Here is a 19,529-nt window from a genome sequence, read left to right on the forward strand (position 1 = left end):
CCACCCCCAAAGAGTGACTTCATTTTTGTTTGGGGGGCGGAGTGTAAAAGTAATTAATGAAATGAGCAAACTATAGCCTGGTGCATTGAGCTGTCTGTGGTACTGAAAAATGACAGCAAAGCTGAAATGTACTGAGCGAAGTCCTTACAAAGCCTCCCTATCACACTATTTTAATTCAACCACTTCCACCCTGAACCATCTAATTTTGATAGACTGTGTATAAACATTTTATAAAAGGTCACACTGACTTGCTTTCCAAGGTTCTTCATGGAAATGTCAGGGCCTCCCGAAGCTTTGTAAAAGAAGTTCTAATGGACAGCCAGACAGAACATTGGCTATAACACTGACTTTTTCTGAATGCAGTGAGAAACTTACCATGTTCCAAAAACCCATACTAGCTAGCTCTCACTACCCAATCAACATACTGCTGTGCTAACAAGAAAAAGACAAAGTGTCACATAAGACTGTATGCTATGTCCAAGAACATGCTCTGAATGGTGGCATGACCCCTACATTGAGTTCTTTAACTCAAAGCTAATCAATATACTTGGAACTCTTAATAATAAACTGAGAAGTACCTATTTGCTTGAAATTTATGAAAGAAGTACATCTATACCAATGACATCAGTAAGTTAAAAAGGGCACACTTCATCACTTTCCACACATGGATACATTAGCCTGTGCACTTGACTTCACTGTGTTTCAGAGTGAAGTATTTCAGAAGCAATCACTGACTCTACTCTCTGGTTGAATTAGAACATGCTTTTGTGGTTCTTGATTTCTAGCTCAGGGTCTCCACATTTATTTGGTCCTTTTCTAGTTTATATTTTTTTAAAAAAATGTAGCTCAGATAAAATTTGTAACTTTAGCTGGAGGAAAAAAAAGCCCTTTTAAGATTAAACAGTAATAGCTACATCCAAAACAACTAAATGATATCACCCGAGCATCTAACTTGAAATTATCTTAAGTGTGCTTTGTTTGGTAAAAACCATGCATCGCCAATTTAAAAAAATCTAACTTTTTGTGATGTCTATGCTGCCCCAACAGTAAAGAGGTTCACTGTGCTTATAACCTTAGGTGCAGCATTCATGTCTTCATTTTTAACACCTGTGCTATGCACATACTCTAATCAATAGATCTGTGCATTTGTATAACAGAAATTACCCTCAAAATTAACCAGGAGTGGAATTCTTTCAAGTGTAAAATGATCTTTAAAAATATGGTTTCTTTTATTTGTATTAGTTTAAGTTTCAACAGTGTTATCAAATACGATCAAACATTTTTTATAACATGTAATTAGCATCCGGCCAGTGTTTGGAGCTCTCAAACTCTTATAAGTTACTTCAAAATAATTTCCCAATAATTCTTAAAAAATGAGTGCTTTCAGGAAGACAGTTTCTTCTTGATATTAATACCATCAGATGTTCTTCACCATGAGTGTCTGTTCAGCTGTGTGTTTTTCAGAAGGAACAGGAATAATCTGAAAGCTGATGTCTAACTAAAAAAACCCCCAAAAAAAAGAAACAGCAAGGTCTCTTTCCAGCGTAGATTAAGTAAAACTACAACAGTCTTAAAAAAAAAATTAAGTTACTTGACTTTCACAAATACCTACGAAGATTTTAGAAAAATCTGTTAGGCTTAATCCAATTCAAATATCAAACTGTTGGATTTAGAGAGTAACCACAGACAAAGACATGTCATGTTTCGGGGCTACTGATAAGCAGTAGCAGAGCACAGCAGCAAGCATGATGTGTAGGTGCTAGAATAGGGCAGTCAGGCTCTGCACCATCTAGCTGTGGGGTCTGGCAAGCAGGTCACCTCTTCTGATTACAGGCTTCTCATCTGTAAACCAAGTCAAACGGCCAGTAAACCTAGTTTGTTCCCCAGCCTTAAGCATTTTTCCTTTGAGTCAAAATGAGAAGATAATCTTATGTTTAAGCTACATTTTAGTATTACTTTAAAATATTCAAAGAATCTCAAAAGCCCATGATCACTAGTGCTGAATTAAAGATGGACCTGTGTAAATTATTCAAATTTTAAAGTTCAAATGTGCTTGGGTTCTTTTGCCAGTGCAGTCTTATTACTTACCTCTAGATATTCTCACTCCTTCTAATTATCCTTCTCTATTCTCAATCCTTCAATTTCACACTTTTTCAAAGTCTTTGCAAATTTGAAAGCATGCTTATGTAATTTTTCCATCCTCATGTGGGATCAAGTGTATCTTTATTTTGCCTGGGTAGTAGTTAAAATTGGTTTCTTCTACTGTTTTTTTGAATTACTAACTTAAAATTAATTTAATGTATAATTAATTAAATATAATTTATATTTAATGGCAACTCCTAAAGGAAAGCACCCTAAATTCAAGAGTTTAATAGTTTGGCCAAATAAATAACAGCTAATAAAAAAAAAAAAACAGAAAGTATATATTAGTGTAAGTCATAAACTGGAAAATCCCAATCTTTCTAAATTTTTGAAAACTCTAGCTATTTTATTCACTAACTTTAATATGCTGTTGAATGAAAGCTACAGTAAAGTAAAAATCCGAAAGATGACCCATGAATTTTAGATCGATTATTCTGAAATTGCCAGTTATTGGTCATATCTAACAACAGAGTTCCTGGCTGCATTTAGACAAACATTTTCCTAAGAAGTCCACTCACAAGGGCAGTGGCCTTTGCTCTTAAGTGACATTTTAAATAATAAATGTACCTAAAAATCTACCAAACTACCAGATATACAGAATTTGTATTCTAAATTCCCAACAGATTCTTTCTCTAATGTTAGGGTAAGATATAGAAAGGTTAGAATTCTCCTCTTGCCTTATTAATACACATTAGCAAGCAACGTCCCAGGACTCTTTTCTTCTTTAAGCCGCAGTTAGTATGGAAGGTGACACAGATAGGCACGATCTTCCCTAATGACCCATCCATCTTGTTAACTGTGTATTAAAGGAGAATACTCATCCACCCTACAGATTAAGGCTAGTGCTTAACTGGCCTTAAGGAAAGCAAATGCAATGACAGTCATGGAGAAGTGGACCTACCAAAGAAAATGGGGGAATCTGAGGTTTAACAAATAAATCCTGGAAACTACTGCATATTTACATGCTGCACTGTTTGTTTTGCTTTCAGCTTCTTGAAAGAACAGGTCAGGTGCTAAGGTAACAACACAGCATGTGTCTTCTGTAACCTCCGGCAAGGACAGGAGAGCTTGGAAAAGCATCTGCTGCCTTGCACTTCCCCAGGTTGGGGTCATTCATAAACAGCAGAGCCTAAGTTACCTGTATTTCCCTGGCGTGGTACACGATGATCAGACCGAGCAGGATGATCGTGGAGAGACTGATAAGGCATTTCAGAGCTAAGGAATACAGCGACGCCTGCAACAAAGACAGAAGCACTTTTTTAAAAGAAGCACTTTTAAGCCCTGGGGGGGTCGGCCAAACCCCAGCAACTGGATCTGAGCTCCCCGGGGGAGGATGAAGGTAGGGGCATCTGTTTTGGCTCTGTGATCCGTCAGGAAAGTGACGAGATCAGGGAAGGCCAAGCAGCAGCGGGGTCCGCAACTACTCGGACCCAAGTGCAGCTTGTGGCTCTCGAAATCCATGAGGAAGTTATCTTTGAGTTTAAGCCTTTGGGTTTGAAAGAGACCTCCTAAATCGTGAGCCTCAGGAGAGAAATAAAGCATGCTTTCCCCCACGGAGTCCTGAAATCACTTCTTTAAAACACCCAAACTGGCGGGGCATTCACTCCCTTCAGAACTTTGGCTGCGCGCGGAAAGGCTTCCTCTCCAGACTAGGGTTAAGGGTGCGAGTCCGAGTGGCACTCGCCCTCGCGGCGGACAACTCCGATTGTCAGAGGAAGGCTCCGCACTGGCAGGCAGAGAGTTATCGCCAGCGACCACCGCAATCACCAGGCGTCCGGCTCTGCGGCCCGGGAACGGTGGGCAAAGGGCTCGAGCACCTACCTTGTCGTAGGCGCCCCACGACAGCTCGGTCTCGATGACCATAACCACGATGCCGAACATGCCAAAGATGAGCGCGTAGTCGCTGAGCCGCTTGCGCTTCTCGAACAGGGCGCGCCGGTGGCCCAGCTTGTAGCCGATGTTCTGGTTCTTCTTTTTGCTGGACTTGGTGCCACTGCCGCTGCCATGCCCGCTGCCGCCGCCGCCGCCGCCGCCGCCTCCAGTGCTGCCGCCGCCGCCGGCTCCGTAGAGCGCCAGGTTATTGGAGTTGTTGTGCTCCGGCTTGGATACCACGATCTCTGGGGCTGAGGACGAAGCGGCAGCGGCCGCGGCTGCAGACGGGGAGGACGCGCCGCCACCTCCTCCGACAGACACCGGGGGCTGTAGGGGCTGCGCCTCGGAGTCCATCTCGTGCAGGTTCCGGCGGGACGCGCTCAAGTTGCTGAGCGGCCGCATGACGCCCCCGTTGTACCTACAGCTGCTCATGGCTATTTCGGTGAAGGGGTTGCTCTCGCGGCGCGCCTGGGGTTGGTGATGCTGGTGGTGCGCCGGGTGCGGGTGGTGGTGGTAGTGCGAGAGCGGGGGCCCAGAGCCCAGGCTGCCGAGGCTGCCCGTGGGGCTGGCGGCGGGCTGCAGGCTGTGGCACTGGTGGTACTGGGAGGCGGACGCTGGCTGTTGCGCGTACTGCTGCCGGAGCGCACTGGCATGGCTGGACGGCGTCAGCTCGCTCACATTGAGCTGGCTGCCCCGGCGCGACGAGCAGCAGCAGCAGCACGACGAGCCCGACAGCGGCGAGGAAGTGCGGGTCCGGAAGGCGCCGCCGCCGGGCGAGGAGGTACGGAGCAGCAGGGACAGGTTATCCCCCGCCCCCGCCCCCGGGGCACCGGAGGAGGCGCAGCTGTTGCACCGGAGGCATGGGCTGCTGCCGCCGCTGCCCGGCTGCTGGTGCGCGAGGTGCGGGTGGTGGTGAGGGTGCGGGAGGGGCGCGAAGGGCGCGCACGGCTTGTCCTGGCTCTGCTGCTGCTGCTGGCAATGCAGGTGCGAGGAGCGCGACGGCGGCGGCGGCTGCTCCGAGAAGAAGCCGCGCTGGAACTGCAATGGGGTTTCCATGTCAGGGCTGTTAAAGCTGCAGGGAGACCAGGCGGTGGTGCACCCTGCGCAATGCGTTATGGTCGGGAGCGGAGACTCCTGCTGCTGGTGCGAGGAAGGGCCCATGCCGGCTCCGGTAGAATCCAGGCGGCGAGTCCGATTGGTCGGGCGCACCAAAACAATGGGCATGACATCACCTGCGGGGACCGAGACTGAGTTTGCGGCGCGAGGTTTAGGGGAACGTGTGTGTGAGAGAGAGAGATGGGGAGGGGGAATCTGCAGGATGAAAACCCTAGGGTGCTCAGGCTAGGACAGGGGGAGGGCGAGGATTCCACTTGCTGATGATCGGAGACTACCCTTGAGCCCCACGAGGGCTGGGGAGTGCAGCGGGTCTGCAGTGAAAGGGGGAAAAGGTAGGGGCGTCCCTCCTTCCCGCGCCACTGCCCCCCTAACTGTTGCCAGACATGCAGTCTCGATCACTTGCCCGGGCACTGCAGCACGTTGGGCCACCCCAGCCAGAGCGTCAGGGGAGGAAACGGTGCGGAACCCGGGGCCACTCCTTCACTGGCATGCACGCCTCTTAAGAGCTGCAGAACAACAGCCCCCTCGCCCCACGCCTACGGCTCCCTGATTGTCCTGCTGAGAGTGGGCTGCCAACTACCCGCCAAATAACTGTGTGGACACCCACTTTGGAGAGAAAAGCTTTGATGGCTAGCTGAGCCAGTGCAGCAGGGCTTGGTGAGAACCCCGGCGCCTGAGCCCCAGGTTGGCCGCGGCGAGATCCAAGCGGCCCTCGAGCCCTAATCTTCCCGCGCCGCTGGGCTTCGGCGCCTGGTAGTTGGGATAGGCTGCGCGGTGCGCTCGCCCTGCGCTGCGGCGCAGCAAGGGTTAACCGCCTCGGCGCCCGGGCCGGGGAGGATGGGGGCGGGGCCGGAGGAGGGGATCCCCTCTGTCCTCGCGAGGAGCTCGATTGGGCTTCCCGGGTCCCCCTGGCGGGGGTGGAGGGCTTTCCCAGCTACCGCCGCTCACATTTGCGCCTTCTGCGGAACATGAGGGGCTGGCGCCCCCGGCCGCCGGGTCCTGGGTTACGCGCTCAGGCCCTCTGGCCACCCCAGTGGGTAGGTCCGTGGGCTCTTCCTGCCTTGGAGAGGACTCTTGCTTGAGGGTCTTGGGGGATGCTCAGCGACCGCCAGCCACCGCCAGCTCGTCTTCTGTCCCTCTTCCTCCTCCCCACCTGCAGCGGAGACACAGAGCAAAGGCGGGTCACAGACGCGCACACACCGAGCATCTTCTGGGCCTGACCGCCGCGGCGGAGGGAGAGGCGGCACGATGCACGCCGGCATCATACCCTGGCTGGGAAATTATTAATAACGAGAACTCGGGCTGAATAATAGTTGCTTGAGGACAGTACTGGAGTTTTGCTCGAGTTAGGTATAATATTTATTTGCTAATAAACCAATAAAAATTATGTTTTGTGTCTCTCAAATTTCCTGTGATGTGTCTTCCTTTTAGGCGGTATGTTGCGCTAACACAGAGCGGCAGGGGAACCTTTCAAGGGTTCTTTGTTACTGCTCCATCTTACGTCTTTGTCTGCAAATTGAGATTCCCATTTCCAGAAAATGGAATGAAATACACTGGCCAGTTGAATATTTACTTTTTAAATTGTAATTTTAAAGCAGGATTTTTATGATAGAAGTTATGAAGAGTTAGACTGACCCAGAAATTAAAGTGAAAGCAGATCACCTTCATTAGGTAATTGGAACTCTCAGCTGGATCCAGTTTCTTGATATTCTACTCGGCAGCGGCCCTAAAGTTTCTTACAAGGTACCTGCTCCTAAGAGAGTATGTGTGCTTCAATGCTATGGAGTGAATAATTCATTTTAGGATATCCTTTGGACATCAGTTAAGCAAGTTTAATTTTTTTTGGTGCATGCAAGCAAACAAATCCAGGAAAGAAAAAAAAAAAAAAAGGAGAGGGTTGCTTTTAGTCCCAGAGAACTATTTCTCAGTAGTCTCGGTCAAGAATATAATTTGAATGGCTAAAAGCTGGAGACAGCATTTTATTTTTATATTCTATTATGATTTTTGGCAATTCAATAACACATTTAGAATTATTAAGCTCATAGAATCTTTGGGGTAGCTGAGTAGATCTGCATGAATTGTGTGGTGAGCATGACTTTTAAAAACAATTGTAATGAGTAATTTGAAATTACAACAAAAGCTTCCAAATTAAAATTTTTTCACCTTCTGGTGTGAAGTAAAATTCAACTCAAGCACAAAATTCATAATACATTTATTTTCACTTTGTAGTGAATTATATGACCTCCTTTTAGTTGTTACACATAGCTGATTAAGTGAAAAAGTTTGATTCATCATTTAATACATCAAATGTATTTATCATGGTAAATTAATACTCTCCATTAGCCTTTTGTAAATTTAAATGAAAGACTACATCAATATCCTCTCCAAATATAATAATTATTACCACACTAAACTGTTACAGATTTAGATATAAGGTTCTAGAGTTATTAAAATGTTTTAAAAATGACTGCCAAAAAAACCCACAAAACAATATCTGCATTTTTTGTTGTCAAACTGACTTTCTCAAATAGCAAATTCAAAGCTTCAAATAAGTTCTACAAACAAAATAACAGGGAAATAAATGTTGTATACTTTGTCTAGTACAAGATTACATGCAGTCCTTTTAATCATGTAGAAACAAAGACTTGAGATTTAAGGAGGGTTGGGAGGAAAGGATGCACAACGTAAGAAAGAAATGGAGATTTGGCACATAACATGAGGAGCCGTAGAATAACTCAAATATCAGTACTTCCACTTAGCCAGTACCTTGCAAAAATTCATGAAATAATATGAAACCCACTGTGATTGGAGAGAGACGAAAGTAAGAGTCAGTCAGATATTTATCATCTTTCTGTTTCAAGGAATCATCTATCACACACACTCAAAAAATCTTCTTGGTAATAAAAGTTTGCCTTTGGAGAGTATGATAATCCACTATTAGTATGATGGTGAAAAATGACAAGATCTCACAATAAGTTTCTGTGTTAGTCTGAATCCTCATAACATTATTGTTTAGGACATTTCACACTATTGGGTTATGACAGGGGCACATTTAAGGAGTTCTTTTCATCAACCTCTTTTCTTTATAAAATTAACAAACCAATTTCAAGCTTATATGTAAACTTTTCATATAGTTTACCATCATTTTGCTATTTTTCTCCCTATATGGGATTATAGATGTACCATGTAAAGTTAAGTAGTTAGAACAACAAAGGTAATATTCTTTCACATGGACAGTACTTCACACATAGTAAATACTCATTTTTATTTGTGAGAGTGAGGAGGGAAAGAGAGAGGGAGGAAATAGAAAGAGGTTGAAAGCAAGGTCACAATACAAGGGCTTGCAGCCTCCAATAATAAGCTCTTGGAAAGCTGCATTTGCTTCTCTTTCTGTCATTAAGATGCATAAGTGCTGGAAATTTCTCTAGTTTAACACCAGAGGTCATACTCATCCACAAAATACATTTCAAATCCTGTCATTTAAATGCCCTTTATTTTCTAGTGTCATGTTCTTATGAAAATTACCTTTTTTTTTTTAACCTTATGGGTTAGAAAGATTGCTTTTTCTTATTTGTTGTATTTCAAGCTGGTGAACAGACACATACATATAACACTCCCAAAGCACTCCACAAACACTTAATAACAGGCTTAGAAGGATGATTTTCCCAGACCACAAGGGCTTGGGAAAAAGCTTCAGGTCATTTGCACTAAATCCTTTATTTTATGCAGATTTATATTATGCCAAGAGTTTGTTGGTTTTTTTAATTCTCTTTTCACAGGAACTACTAGTCTATGCTATCTCTGTTTCTTATAAAAAGCAGGACTCTTGAATTTCGATGTTTCTGGTCTATTTGAAAAGGCTGTCAGAACAGCTGATTGATGCAGGCACCAGGGCATCTGTTTGCCACATTGAGCGCTCTGAGAGATTCTTCGACCTACAAAGTAAGTGTTTTTCTGAGATATTTCTTTGTCTTTGCCTGAGTGAGTAAATTATTTGATGGTGCCAACCACTGAAGTTGTAACAAGCCACAGCCTCTTTGAACTTAGTTTGCTTAGCATTTGATGCAAATGGGGACTTGGGAAAATATCAGAGTTATTCTCACAGCACAACAACAATTCTTTGTTTACTGACACATTTCATTAAAAAAACACTTATTTTTAAACCACATATTGTTCTCAATTCATAAGAAATGTACATTTGAAGAAGCAGTAAAATATTTTTATGTGTTATATTCTTTATGCTCCCACATTATTATTAGTATCAAGACCTGAATGAGCTTATTGATGATGATAGTCTTGTTAATTTTTAGTAATATCACTATTATTCAGGGATTAATTATACTGTTAGGACTTATTCATTAACATCTTAACATTTCCAAATTTGTTTTACCCTCATCCTTGCTTGCTACCATGTCTCAGCTAATCACCATATCTATAAATGTCTAGTATAATTGAATGACGTTACATAATTAAATAGGTGAACAGGTTGAAATTATTGACTGTGATTGATAAGTCTTTTTAAAATAGTCTATGGGTTATATAAACAAATATACCTGGGCACCTAGAAACACATATTCGAGCTACCAAGTCATAAAAAAGACTTACTGAATAGCACATTCTAGTTTGTAAAGCAGTTTCTCATGTATTATTTTATTTTCATCTCTCAAGCACCCTTACCCCAAGGCAAGGCAGTTTTTATGATCACTTCTGCTTTACCGGTAAGGATAATCCTGAAATGTGGTGCCTGGGCTACCCCAGGTCATGCAGTTAGTGAGTAGCAGGAAAAAGCTAACCCTCAAGTACAGTCTTCTGAGTCTGTCTGGTGAGTTTGTTTAACACCCTTGTAGCCTTTCCTGCAGAGTAGAAGGATAACCTATTGACTCTATCTGCTCATACTGGCTGGCACCCCACTAAAAGTCAAGGAGCAGAGAGCAGTAGCTTGTTATTGCCATTCACTGTCTTTGAATGACCTCATGGACATGTCCTCCCTGGCTTGATTGGGATTCTGAGATTCTCAACTACTGTCATTTTGTTAACTTCATTTGATCAACAGAATAATTCATGAGGCTCTAATACAAGACTGGATAAAACCGCAGTGCTGTACGTACGCAGGTCCAAGGTGCCCAATTAAAAAATATTAAAAAATACAGATCCTAGTCTCTTCAGATACAGTATTCTGCTGACTTTGCTGGCAGCCTTGGCATTTCTCATTTTTGGCAACATTCACAGTAAAAACTGAAGGCCAATGAAGACTACTTATTCACGCTAACAGAGTCCATTTTGTCTTTTTACATAACAAGGGAGAAGAAAGAGGCTCAAGCTCCTTGCCCTGTGGCTTGGAGGAACTTGTCTGCAGTCCAGCAGGGTCTAGCAAGACTGGCTCGCAGTTCTTCTGTGTATTTCTTGGCTCTTATAACTGAAAATATCATGATTACGGAATATGCCAGTTCTGTTTGTTTCAGAGGTTAAAACTTCATCAGGGTTCCAGAAACTTTCCTCAGGTATTTTCATGACACTGTTCTCTTCCATATATATTGGTCTAACTAATTTACCTTATGGTAGGGGAAATGGCTGTAGCAGTTCTAGGTTTCATATTCACAGCCGTGTTATTTAGAGGGAAGTGATCATTCCTGTCTCAATATTTCAGAAAACTCTGTTAACAAATGTACTGAACAAGCGTAGTTCATAAGCCCAGTGCTGTATCATAATTAAAGAACGGGTAAAGGGAGGTATGATGGGAATGACTCATCAAACAGCAAACGCCAATAAAGAGACAGAAATTATTTAAAAGAATAAAATGGAAATTCTGGAGTTGAAAAGTACAATAACCAAAATGAAGAATTCACTAGAGGGGCTCAACAGATTTGAGCTGACAAGAAAAAAAAAAAAAAAAGATTATTGAACTTAGGGACATCACAAGAAAAGAAATCTAAAGACTGATATTATTTATGAACACAGATGCAAAATTCTCAACAAAATCCAATCAGATTGAATATCAGTTCAGTTCAGTCGCTCACTCATGTCTGACTCCTTGCAACAACATGGATGGCAGCATGCCAGGCCTCCCTGTCCCTCACGATCTCCCGAAGTTTGCCCAAGTTCATCGGTGATGCCATCCAGCCATATCATCCTCTGACGCCCTCTTCTCCTTCTGCCTTCAATCTTTCCCAGCATTAGAGACTTTTCCCAATGAGTCAGTTCTTTGCATCAGATGACCAAAATACTGGAGCTTCAGCTTCAGCATCAGTCCTTCCAAAGAGTATACAGGGTTGATTTCCCTGAAGATTGACTGGTTTGATCTCCTTGCTGTCCAGTGGACTTTCAGAGTCTTCTCCAGACCACAGTTCGAAGGCATCAGTTCTTCATCATTCTGCCTTCTTTATGGTCCAGCTCTCACGTGACCACTGGGAAAACCATAGCCTTGACTATATGGACCTTTGTTGCAGAGTAACGTCTCTGCTTTTCAATACACTGCCTAGGTTTGACATAGCTTTCCTGCCAAGAAGCAATCATCTTCTTATTTCAAGGCTGCAGTCATGATCCACAGTGATTTTAGAGCCCAATAAGGGGAAAACTACCACTTCTTCCACCTTTTCCCCTTCTATTTGCCATGAAGTATTGGGGCCGGATGCCCATGATCTTAGTTTCTTTTTTTTTTTCTATTTAGTTTTAAGCTGGCTCTTTCACTTTTCCCCTTCACCCTTATCAAGAGACTCTTTAGTTCCACTTCATTTTCTGCCATTGGGAGAAAATATTTGCAAGTCATAGATGTGAAAGGGACTTGCACCCAAAATATAAAGAACTCTTTAAACTTGATAATGAAAAGAATAAATAACCCAAAGGCAAATTCTCTGAATAGACATTTCTAAAAGAAGGTATAATAGTGACAAAGCACATGAAAATAAATGCACATCATTAGCCACTGGGAAAATGTCAATCAAAACTATAATACCACTTCATAACCCCAAGATGTCTTTAATCAGAAAGACAAGCAATAACAAGTGTTGGAGAGGATATGGTGAAATTTGAACTCTCATACATTGCTGGTGGGAATGTAAAGGGGTACAAGCAGTTTTGGAAAACATTTAGAAGTGCCTTAAAATATTAATTCTAAAACTAGTATATTATCCAGTAATTCTACTCCTAGGCACATAGTCTAGAGAAATGAAAATATACATCTACACAAAAGCTTGCACATGAATGTTTACAGCAGCATTATTTAAATAGCAAAAACTGGAAAGAATTCAAATGTATATCAACTGGTCAGTGTATAAATAAAACATGGTATATTTTTAAAATGGAATATTACTCATCAGTGAAAAGCAATTAAATAGTGATAAATGCTACAACAAGGAGGAACCTTGAAGAATGTGAAGGAAAGCCAGTCACAAAAGACAACATGTATGATTCTATCCACAGGAAATGTCCAATATAAGCAAATCTATAAACAAAAAGTTACATTAGTGGCTGTCTTATGCTGGGGTTAAGGAGGCAGCAGAAATGGGGATTCATTAATGAGTATAAGTGTTTCTTACTGATGTGATAAAAATATTTTAAAGTTGTGCTAGTGTTCTTGCCTGGAGAATCCCGGGGACGGCAGAGCCTGGTGGGCTGCCATCTCTGGGGTCGCACAGAGTCGGACACGACTGAAGCGACTTAGCAGCAGCAGCAGCAGTGACAAAGAATATGCCTGCCAATCAACGCAGGAGATACAAGAGACTCGGGTTTGATCCTGAGTCGGGGAGTTCCCCTCCAGAAAGGCCCTGGAGAAGGGAATGGCAACCCACTCTAGTATTCTTGCCTGGAGAATCCCATGCAGGGATTCTCCCCCTCCCATGGGAGCTGAAGCTCCAGCTTCTCTCCTCCTCCCGTGGAGGACCCTGGTGGGCTGCAGTCCAAAGAACTGGACACAATTGAAGAGACTCAGCACAGCATGGCACAGCATGGTAATAGCCACATAACTCTGTGAATATACTAAAAATCATTAATGTGTACACGTGGAATGGGTGACTTATACACTATGTGAATTATATATCAAGAAAGTTGTTAGCAACTGATGAGAGAAATTCCCAAACATAACTGAAAGCTAAAATGAAAGTATCAGTTTAAAATGAACAGTGCTGGGGCAGTATTAGATAAAATTAGAGTGGAGCAGGAATAAGTTTTCCTAAGTAGCATGAGTTACTATTGTGGTGTTTTAGTTGCTAAGTTGTGTCTGACTCTTGTGACCCCAGGCTCTGTGGGATTTCCCAGGCAAGAATATTATCCATGAATTTTAAGGAATTTGAGGATTCCAGACTTTCTTCTTTGAGACTCTATCTAAATGGCTTTTAAATCCTAACAGTATCATGATTCAATAAATATCCAAGAAGAATTTCAATAAAAAAATGACCTGAGGCATTTTTATTTTAATTGTGGAATGTAACTTTCTCTTACATCTAAGTAAAGCTCAGTTATATTTTGTACTGAATTCTACAGTTAAAAATCACCATTATCATATGATTCTAACAGACAATGAAAAGGAACTAAAACTAAAGTATCCTTTGAAGATAAGTCATAATGGTCACTTGTGAGATGTGTCAGCTCCATCCCCCTTAAGTAGTGCAAATACAGTATGGTGAGACTGAAGTCTTTTTAAAGAGGTTAGCTGTAGCAATTTGGGGAGTTATACGCTCTCAGTCTAGAGGGTTGGCAACAAAAGTGCACTCTGCACCCAACCAACAGCACGTAGTCCAGCTGTTTGAAGCAAACATCTTAAAGGACTCAGCAGTCATGAGAGCATAGCACAAGCACTGTGTAGGTGGCAGAGGTCTCATTTGATATTGACAAGTGACTGTAACACCAGGATCAGACTTACTTCAATGATCACTTCAGAAGAGATCAGGGGAGTCAGATGCCCTCTTAATGAAAGCCGAACCAATGTTCAAAGCTGTCACATGAATGATTGTCTAGGGGGGCTTGGGAATTGGATAATTACATCAGGGGAATGCAAAATTCCCATTTCCCATTCTTACATGAAGAACTAATTTGTTCATGGATTTTTTTGTTTTTATCTCTAGCAGAGATAAAGGTCATGTTTTTGTTTATTAAATACTTCACTAAAAGACTGAACTGAACTGAAAACAGTTTTTTAATACTTTTCTTTTAGTGGTCTCATAGATAATGAAAAAAAATGATGTAGAGAACAGAACACTTTGTTCTTGAGGATAAGTATAATAAGAAGTGTACTAAGCCATTGAAATAAGATTGCTCAAAAAGATTTTTCTAGGTTATTAAGTAGAGTTCCAAGATAAAATACTTTTATATTTCCTGTTATAGATGTTAGCATTTTGCTTATCCCAAGATCAGACTGTGGAGAACAGCAAAGAAAAGAACAATAATTTTAAAACTGAATTTTACCGACAAGTAGTAAATTCTGACATGACTAAAAGGGTGCCGTTTGCTACCTTAGCAAGCCAGAGTGTTGACATTTTTTATTAGATCTTCACTCAGGGGTAAGGGTAGAAAAGTCAGTTTTGGTTGGATTTACCAAGATATGGCAAGGAAGGGCTTTTTGCTTCACTTTTGTCCCTTTCTTTAACAAGTAGCAGAGAAAATATGTTATGTTTGTATGTCTTAGACTTATAGTCCTTAGGAGGCCCTTATGATCTGTTTTCTGTTTTTCTCATTTTTTTCCTCAAAGGACTGTCTGAGTTTTCCTAGGAAGCAGCCTTCATTATAGCAGGTTTAAGGAGGATCATGGTTTCACAGTCTTCAGGGCAGGTCAGAAAATGTGAGAAGGATAAAGTTTTCAGGTGGCTAACTAGAGAAGCCTCGATTCGCAGCAGGCCGGAAGAGGAAATAAACAAGAAGAGGGAACACGTGTTCACATTTGAATGTAGTAATGGATATGACACAGAGTATGTCTTTAGGAAGTTAAAAGGACAGGGGATTCTGTTTCTTGTTTGATTTTTAAAAACAAAGACACTTGCCACAAATGTTTAGAAAAGCTTTCTAAGCCTTCTTTATGTAGTTGACATAACTAATCTTTAAAAACACAGCTCACTCGATTTAAGAAGCAAAACTACAGAAGTACAGAAGAAAATAAAGGAAATATAGTTTATGATCATAACATGAAAAGGTTTTCCTAAAACTGACTAAACTAAACAGCCATAAAGGAAAAGACAACTGATTTGATCTTATAGCATTACAAGACACCCATAGGGACCAAAACCAAAAAAAGATGAGTGTCATATTTAACAAACAAAAGATTTTAATATCAAGAAATATGTTTTTTAAAAGGTTTAAGAATTTGATATGAGAAAAAGTAAAGAACTGAGTAGAAATCTAATACAAAGGACATGAGCAAGCAATTCAAAGAAGATGGAATTTTAATGGTCTGAGAAAGCAAAAGAAGATCTTTGAAAAATCAAGGAAACACAGATTGAAATGACGTTTATTTCCATTAGACTGACTAATTCTGTATAATGCATTGGTGAGGATGCAAGACACCAGCTTTCTCATATACCATAGATATGAGTATAAATTGGTAAAGCCTATTTGAAGCCAATTTGACAAGAATCCGCCCAATGTTAAATGAATATTTTTAAGAAGTCCTCTAATAAAAATCTATTCTTTAGAAATATTTGCTAATGTGCAGAAAGATATATTTACAATGATGTACATTATTGGAAAACAGAATAAAATAAATACCCATGAAAGGCATTCTATAATAGTTTTTCTTAAAATGATGAATAAGTCCTATATGTAGAGGGTGAATAAGACCTATAGAATTATCACCCATACTCTTATCATTAAATAAAACCAAATGACAGAACAATTCATACAGTATGATCCCATATATAAAACTTAAACGTGCGTCTATCTGGGGTTTCTCAGGTAGTGCAGTGGTAAAAGAATCCTCCTGCTAGTGCAGGAGACACAAGAGACTCAAGTTCAACCTCTGGGTCGGGAAGATCCCCTGGAGGAGGAAATGGCAACCCACTCCAGTATTATTTCCTGAAAAATTCCATGGACAGAAGAGCCTGGTGGGCCACAGTCCATGGGGTCACAAAGAGGTGGACACGCCTGAGCGTACATGCACACACGCACACACCAGCTGTGTATAAATTCATAGGACAGATACCATCAGGACTGTCTTGGTAAGTGCTGAGCTGTAGGTGTGGCTGTGGGGATGAAGGGCAGCTTCTAGGTGTGGCTTCCCAGGTGAATCTTATACAATAAATATATTCTTTAAAATACAATAAAAAGAAAGGAAAATAAGTCCATAAAGCTCAAGCACGTGAACCTATCCTTTCCTCGTCTCTTACATATCCACCTCTGTGTTTCCCCACATTGCAGTAAATGATTCCCTTTGTTTAGATTAGCATCCGATTCATGCAAGGTGTCCAGTGTTTGTTGAATTAATATTTAGTTAAAGTTAAACTCATCAAGTTGCTGCCTAGCAGAAAAAACTAAAACCTAGACGCTACACAAACATCCGAGAATCGAAGTCTTATTTATTTACTGATGTATTAGTTTTAATTTTTGCTTTGCTTTGTTTTGCTTCATGGAAAGGAAACTTCACTGTGGTCTTTAATCAAGGTTGCTAAATACTTGGTGTTGGCTGTCCATGAACTCAAAATGGTACGTTGCCATCCCAGAGTTAATTATTAGCCCTCTGCTGAAGTTTTCCTCTATGTCCAAAATGGAAACGGTTGTAACCATCACAGCAAGAACTGCATCAGAATCAGATTCTAACTAGGAGATTTTTATGCAGGTAAGAACAAAACTAGACATGACCCACATATTGGTCTCAGTTTTACCACTGAAGTAGCTGAGTATTTTGCCTTATGGGGATAACTGGTCTTTGGGGACTTTAGACAAACTAAAATAACAATTTCCTAAACTTTGCTATAAAAAGTTAATTCCACTGAATCTGGAATTATTTCATCTAGCACAGATTGAGGGAGAGATGGAGGTGGTCACAGTCATGTGACAACAGAGGTTCTCTATAGAGTTAAAAATCTTCAGCCTTTGTTTTATGCAAATAGAGAGTACAAAGAATCCTTTTTTTCCTATAATCCATGCTAAATGAGAACTATGGGCAAAAAAACCACAACCAATTAGCTTTTCAAGAAATTAAAGGTATCAAATTTGAATCAAGAAAGTCTTCGAGAAAATAAAATATAAAGGGTAAAACTGATAGTTCAGGGAGCTGAAAATAGTAAGGCCACATGCAAATAATGTTAATAAATAACCTTTTAAAAAATTGCACTCATTGCAAATATAATACTTCCAAATAATATCTGACTTTTTTATGGATTACTGAATTCTATTTGTAAATATATTGTTGAAGATTTTTACATCTATATTTGAAGATGTGCTGTGCACTTAGTCACGCAGTCATGCCCAACTCTGAGACTCTATGGGCTACAGCCCGCCAGGCTCCTCTGTCCATGGGGATTCTCCAGGCAAGAATACTGGAGTGGGGTGCCATGCCCTCCTCCAAGGGATCTTCCCAACCCAGGGAATGAACCCAGGTCTCCCGCATTGCAGGTGGATTCTTCACCAACTGAGTCACCAGGGAAGCCTGAGAATACTAGAGTGGGTAGCCTATCCCTTCTCCAGGGGATCCTCCCAACCCAGAAATCAGACTGGGATCTCCTGCATTGCAGGTGGATTCTTTACCAGCTGAGTTATCAGGGAGCCCATATATTCAAAGATATTGGCTTGTAATATTCTTTTTTGTAGTCTTTGGTTTTGGTCGCAGGGTGATGGTAGCTTCACAAAATGACTCTGGGAAAGTTCCCTGCTCCTCAATCTTTTGAAGTAGCTTGAAAAGGATTGGTGTACGTTTTTTATGTTTGGTGGACTTCTCCAGTAAAGCCATCTGGTCCTGGACTTTTGTTTGCAGGGAATTTTTTTTTTTTTTAACAGATTCCATTTCACTTTTAGTGATCAGTTTGTTCCAAATTCTCTGTTTCTTCTTGACTCAGTTTTGGCAGGCTGTATGTTTCTAGAAACTTGTCCATTTCTTCTAGGTTGCCCAATTTGTTAGCATATGTTCATAGTATTTTCTTATGAATTTTTATATTTCTATGGTATCGCTTATTTCTTCTCTTTGATTTCCTATTTTGCTTATTTGAGTTTTCTCTTAGTAAGTCTGGCTAGAGGTTTGTCAGTTTTGTTTATCTTTTCAAAACACCAACTCTTGGTTTTATTGATATTTTCTATTTTTTAAATCTCTGTTTTATTTATTTCATCTCTTATCTTTATTATACCTTCTGCCGACTGTGAGTTTTGTTTGTTCTTCATTTCTAGTTCTTTGAGGTGGTAGGCTATGTTGTCTATTTGAGATTTTTCTTGTTTCTCGAGGAAAGCCTGTACTGCTTTGAACTTCCCTCTTAGAGTTGCTGCATCTGCTAGATTCAGTATAGTTGTATTTTCATTGTCATTTGTCTTGAAGTGCTTTCTTATTTCTTTTTCTAGTTCATCAGTGACGAACTTGTTTTTCAGTCTCATGTGCTTTAGCCTCCATGTGTTTGTGTTTGTTTATATTCTTCTTTCTTTTGTTGATTTCTAGTTTCATACCATTGTGGTCAGAAAGATGTTTCAAATAATTTCTATTTTCATAAATTCATTTGAACTTTTTTTGTGACTAAGTTGTGGTCTATCCTAGAGAATATCCGATGCATTATTAAAGAGAATGTGTATTCTGAGGGTTTGTTTTTTTTTAGATGTAAGATCCTGTAGATATCAATTAAGTCAAACTAGTCCACTGTGTCATTTAGGACATTTGTGCCTTACTGACTTCTTCTTTGGACAATCTGTCAATTGATGTCAGTGGTGTGTTAAAGTCTCCCACAACATTATTCCTGTCAATTTCTCTCTTTATGTCTGTTATTATTTGTTCTGTTGGGCTTCCCAGGTGGCACTAGTGGTAAAGAACCTGCCTGTCAATGCCGGAGATGTAAGAGACTCAGAGTTGATCCCTGGGTTGGGAAGGTCCCCTGGAGGAGGGCATAGCAACCCACTCCAGTATTCTTGCCTCTAGAATCCCATGGACTGAGGAGGCTGGTGGGCTACAGTCCATGGGGTCACAAAGAGTTGGACATGACTGAAGTGACAGCACGCATGCAAGCACATATTGGGTAGATATATGTTAATGAATAGAATATCCTCTTCTTGTACGGATCTCTTTTTCATCATGTAATGCCCTACGTTGTCTTTTTGTATGGTCTTTGTTTTAAAATCTACTTTATTTCTGATATGAGTATTGCTACCCCAACTTTCTTGTCATTTCCATTTCCATGAATTGTATTTTTCTATCTCTTCATTTTCAACCTGTATGTCTTTTGCCCTGAAGTGAGTCTCTTATAGGCAGCATATTGTAGGTTAAAGTTTTTTTTTTTTAATTC

General features: G+C 41.0%; 2 protein-coding genes across 3 annotated transcripts in view; both read right to left on the reverse strand.

Annotated features, from left to right (window-relative positions):
- The window catches only part of KCNN2 (potassium calcium-activated channel subfamily N member 2), a 173,471-nt gene extending 167,707 nt beyond the window's left edge, over positions 1–5,764 (reverse strand). The window contains exons 1-2 of the mRNA XM_055436452.2: positions 3,964–5,764; positions 3,281–3,376 (exon numbers count right to left, since the gene is read on the reverse strand). Coding sequence (XP_055292427.2) covers positions 3,281–3,376; positions 3,964–5,238 — 1,371 coding nt within the window. The 5' untranslated portion in view covers positions 5,239–5,764. The remainder of the gene's footprint in view (positions 1–3,280; positions 3,377–3,963) is intronic.
- A 396-nt stretch (positions 5,765–6,160) lies between these two features.
- LOC148776998 (uncharacterized) overlaps positions 6,161–19,529 on the reverse strand; it is a 359,335-nt gene continuing 345,966 nt past the window's right edge. For both annotated transcript variants that reach the window (XR_016038339.1, XM_088840138.1), the window contains one exon: positions 6,161–6,283. The gene's annotated coding sequence lies outside the window, so the exon portion shown is untranslated. The remainder of the gene's footprint in view (positions 6,284–19,529) is intronic.

Source organism: Moschus berezovskii, chromosome 9, assembly GCF_049115385.1.
Source record: "Moschus berezovskii isolate FMDL1 chromosome 9, NW_MosBer_1.0, whole genome shotgun sequence".
Classification (NCBI taxonomy): domain Eukaryota; kingdom Metazoa; phylum Chordata; class Mammalia; order Artiodactyla; family Moschidae; genus Moschus; species Moschus berezovskii.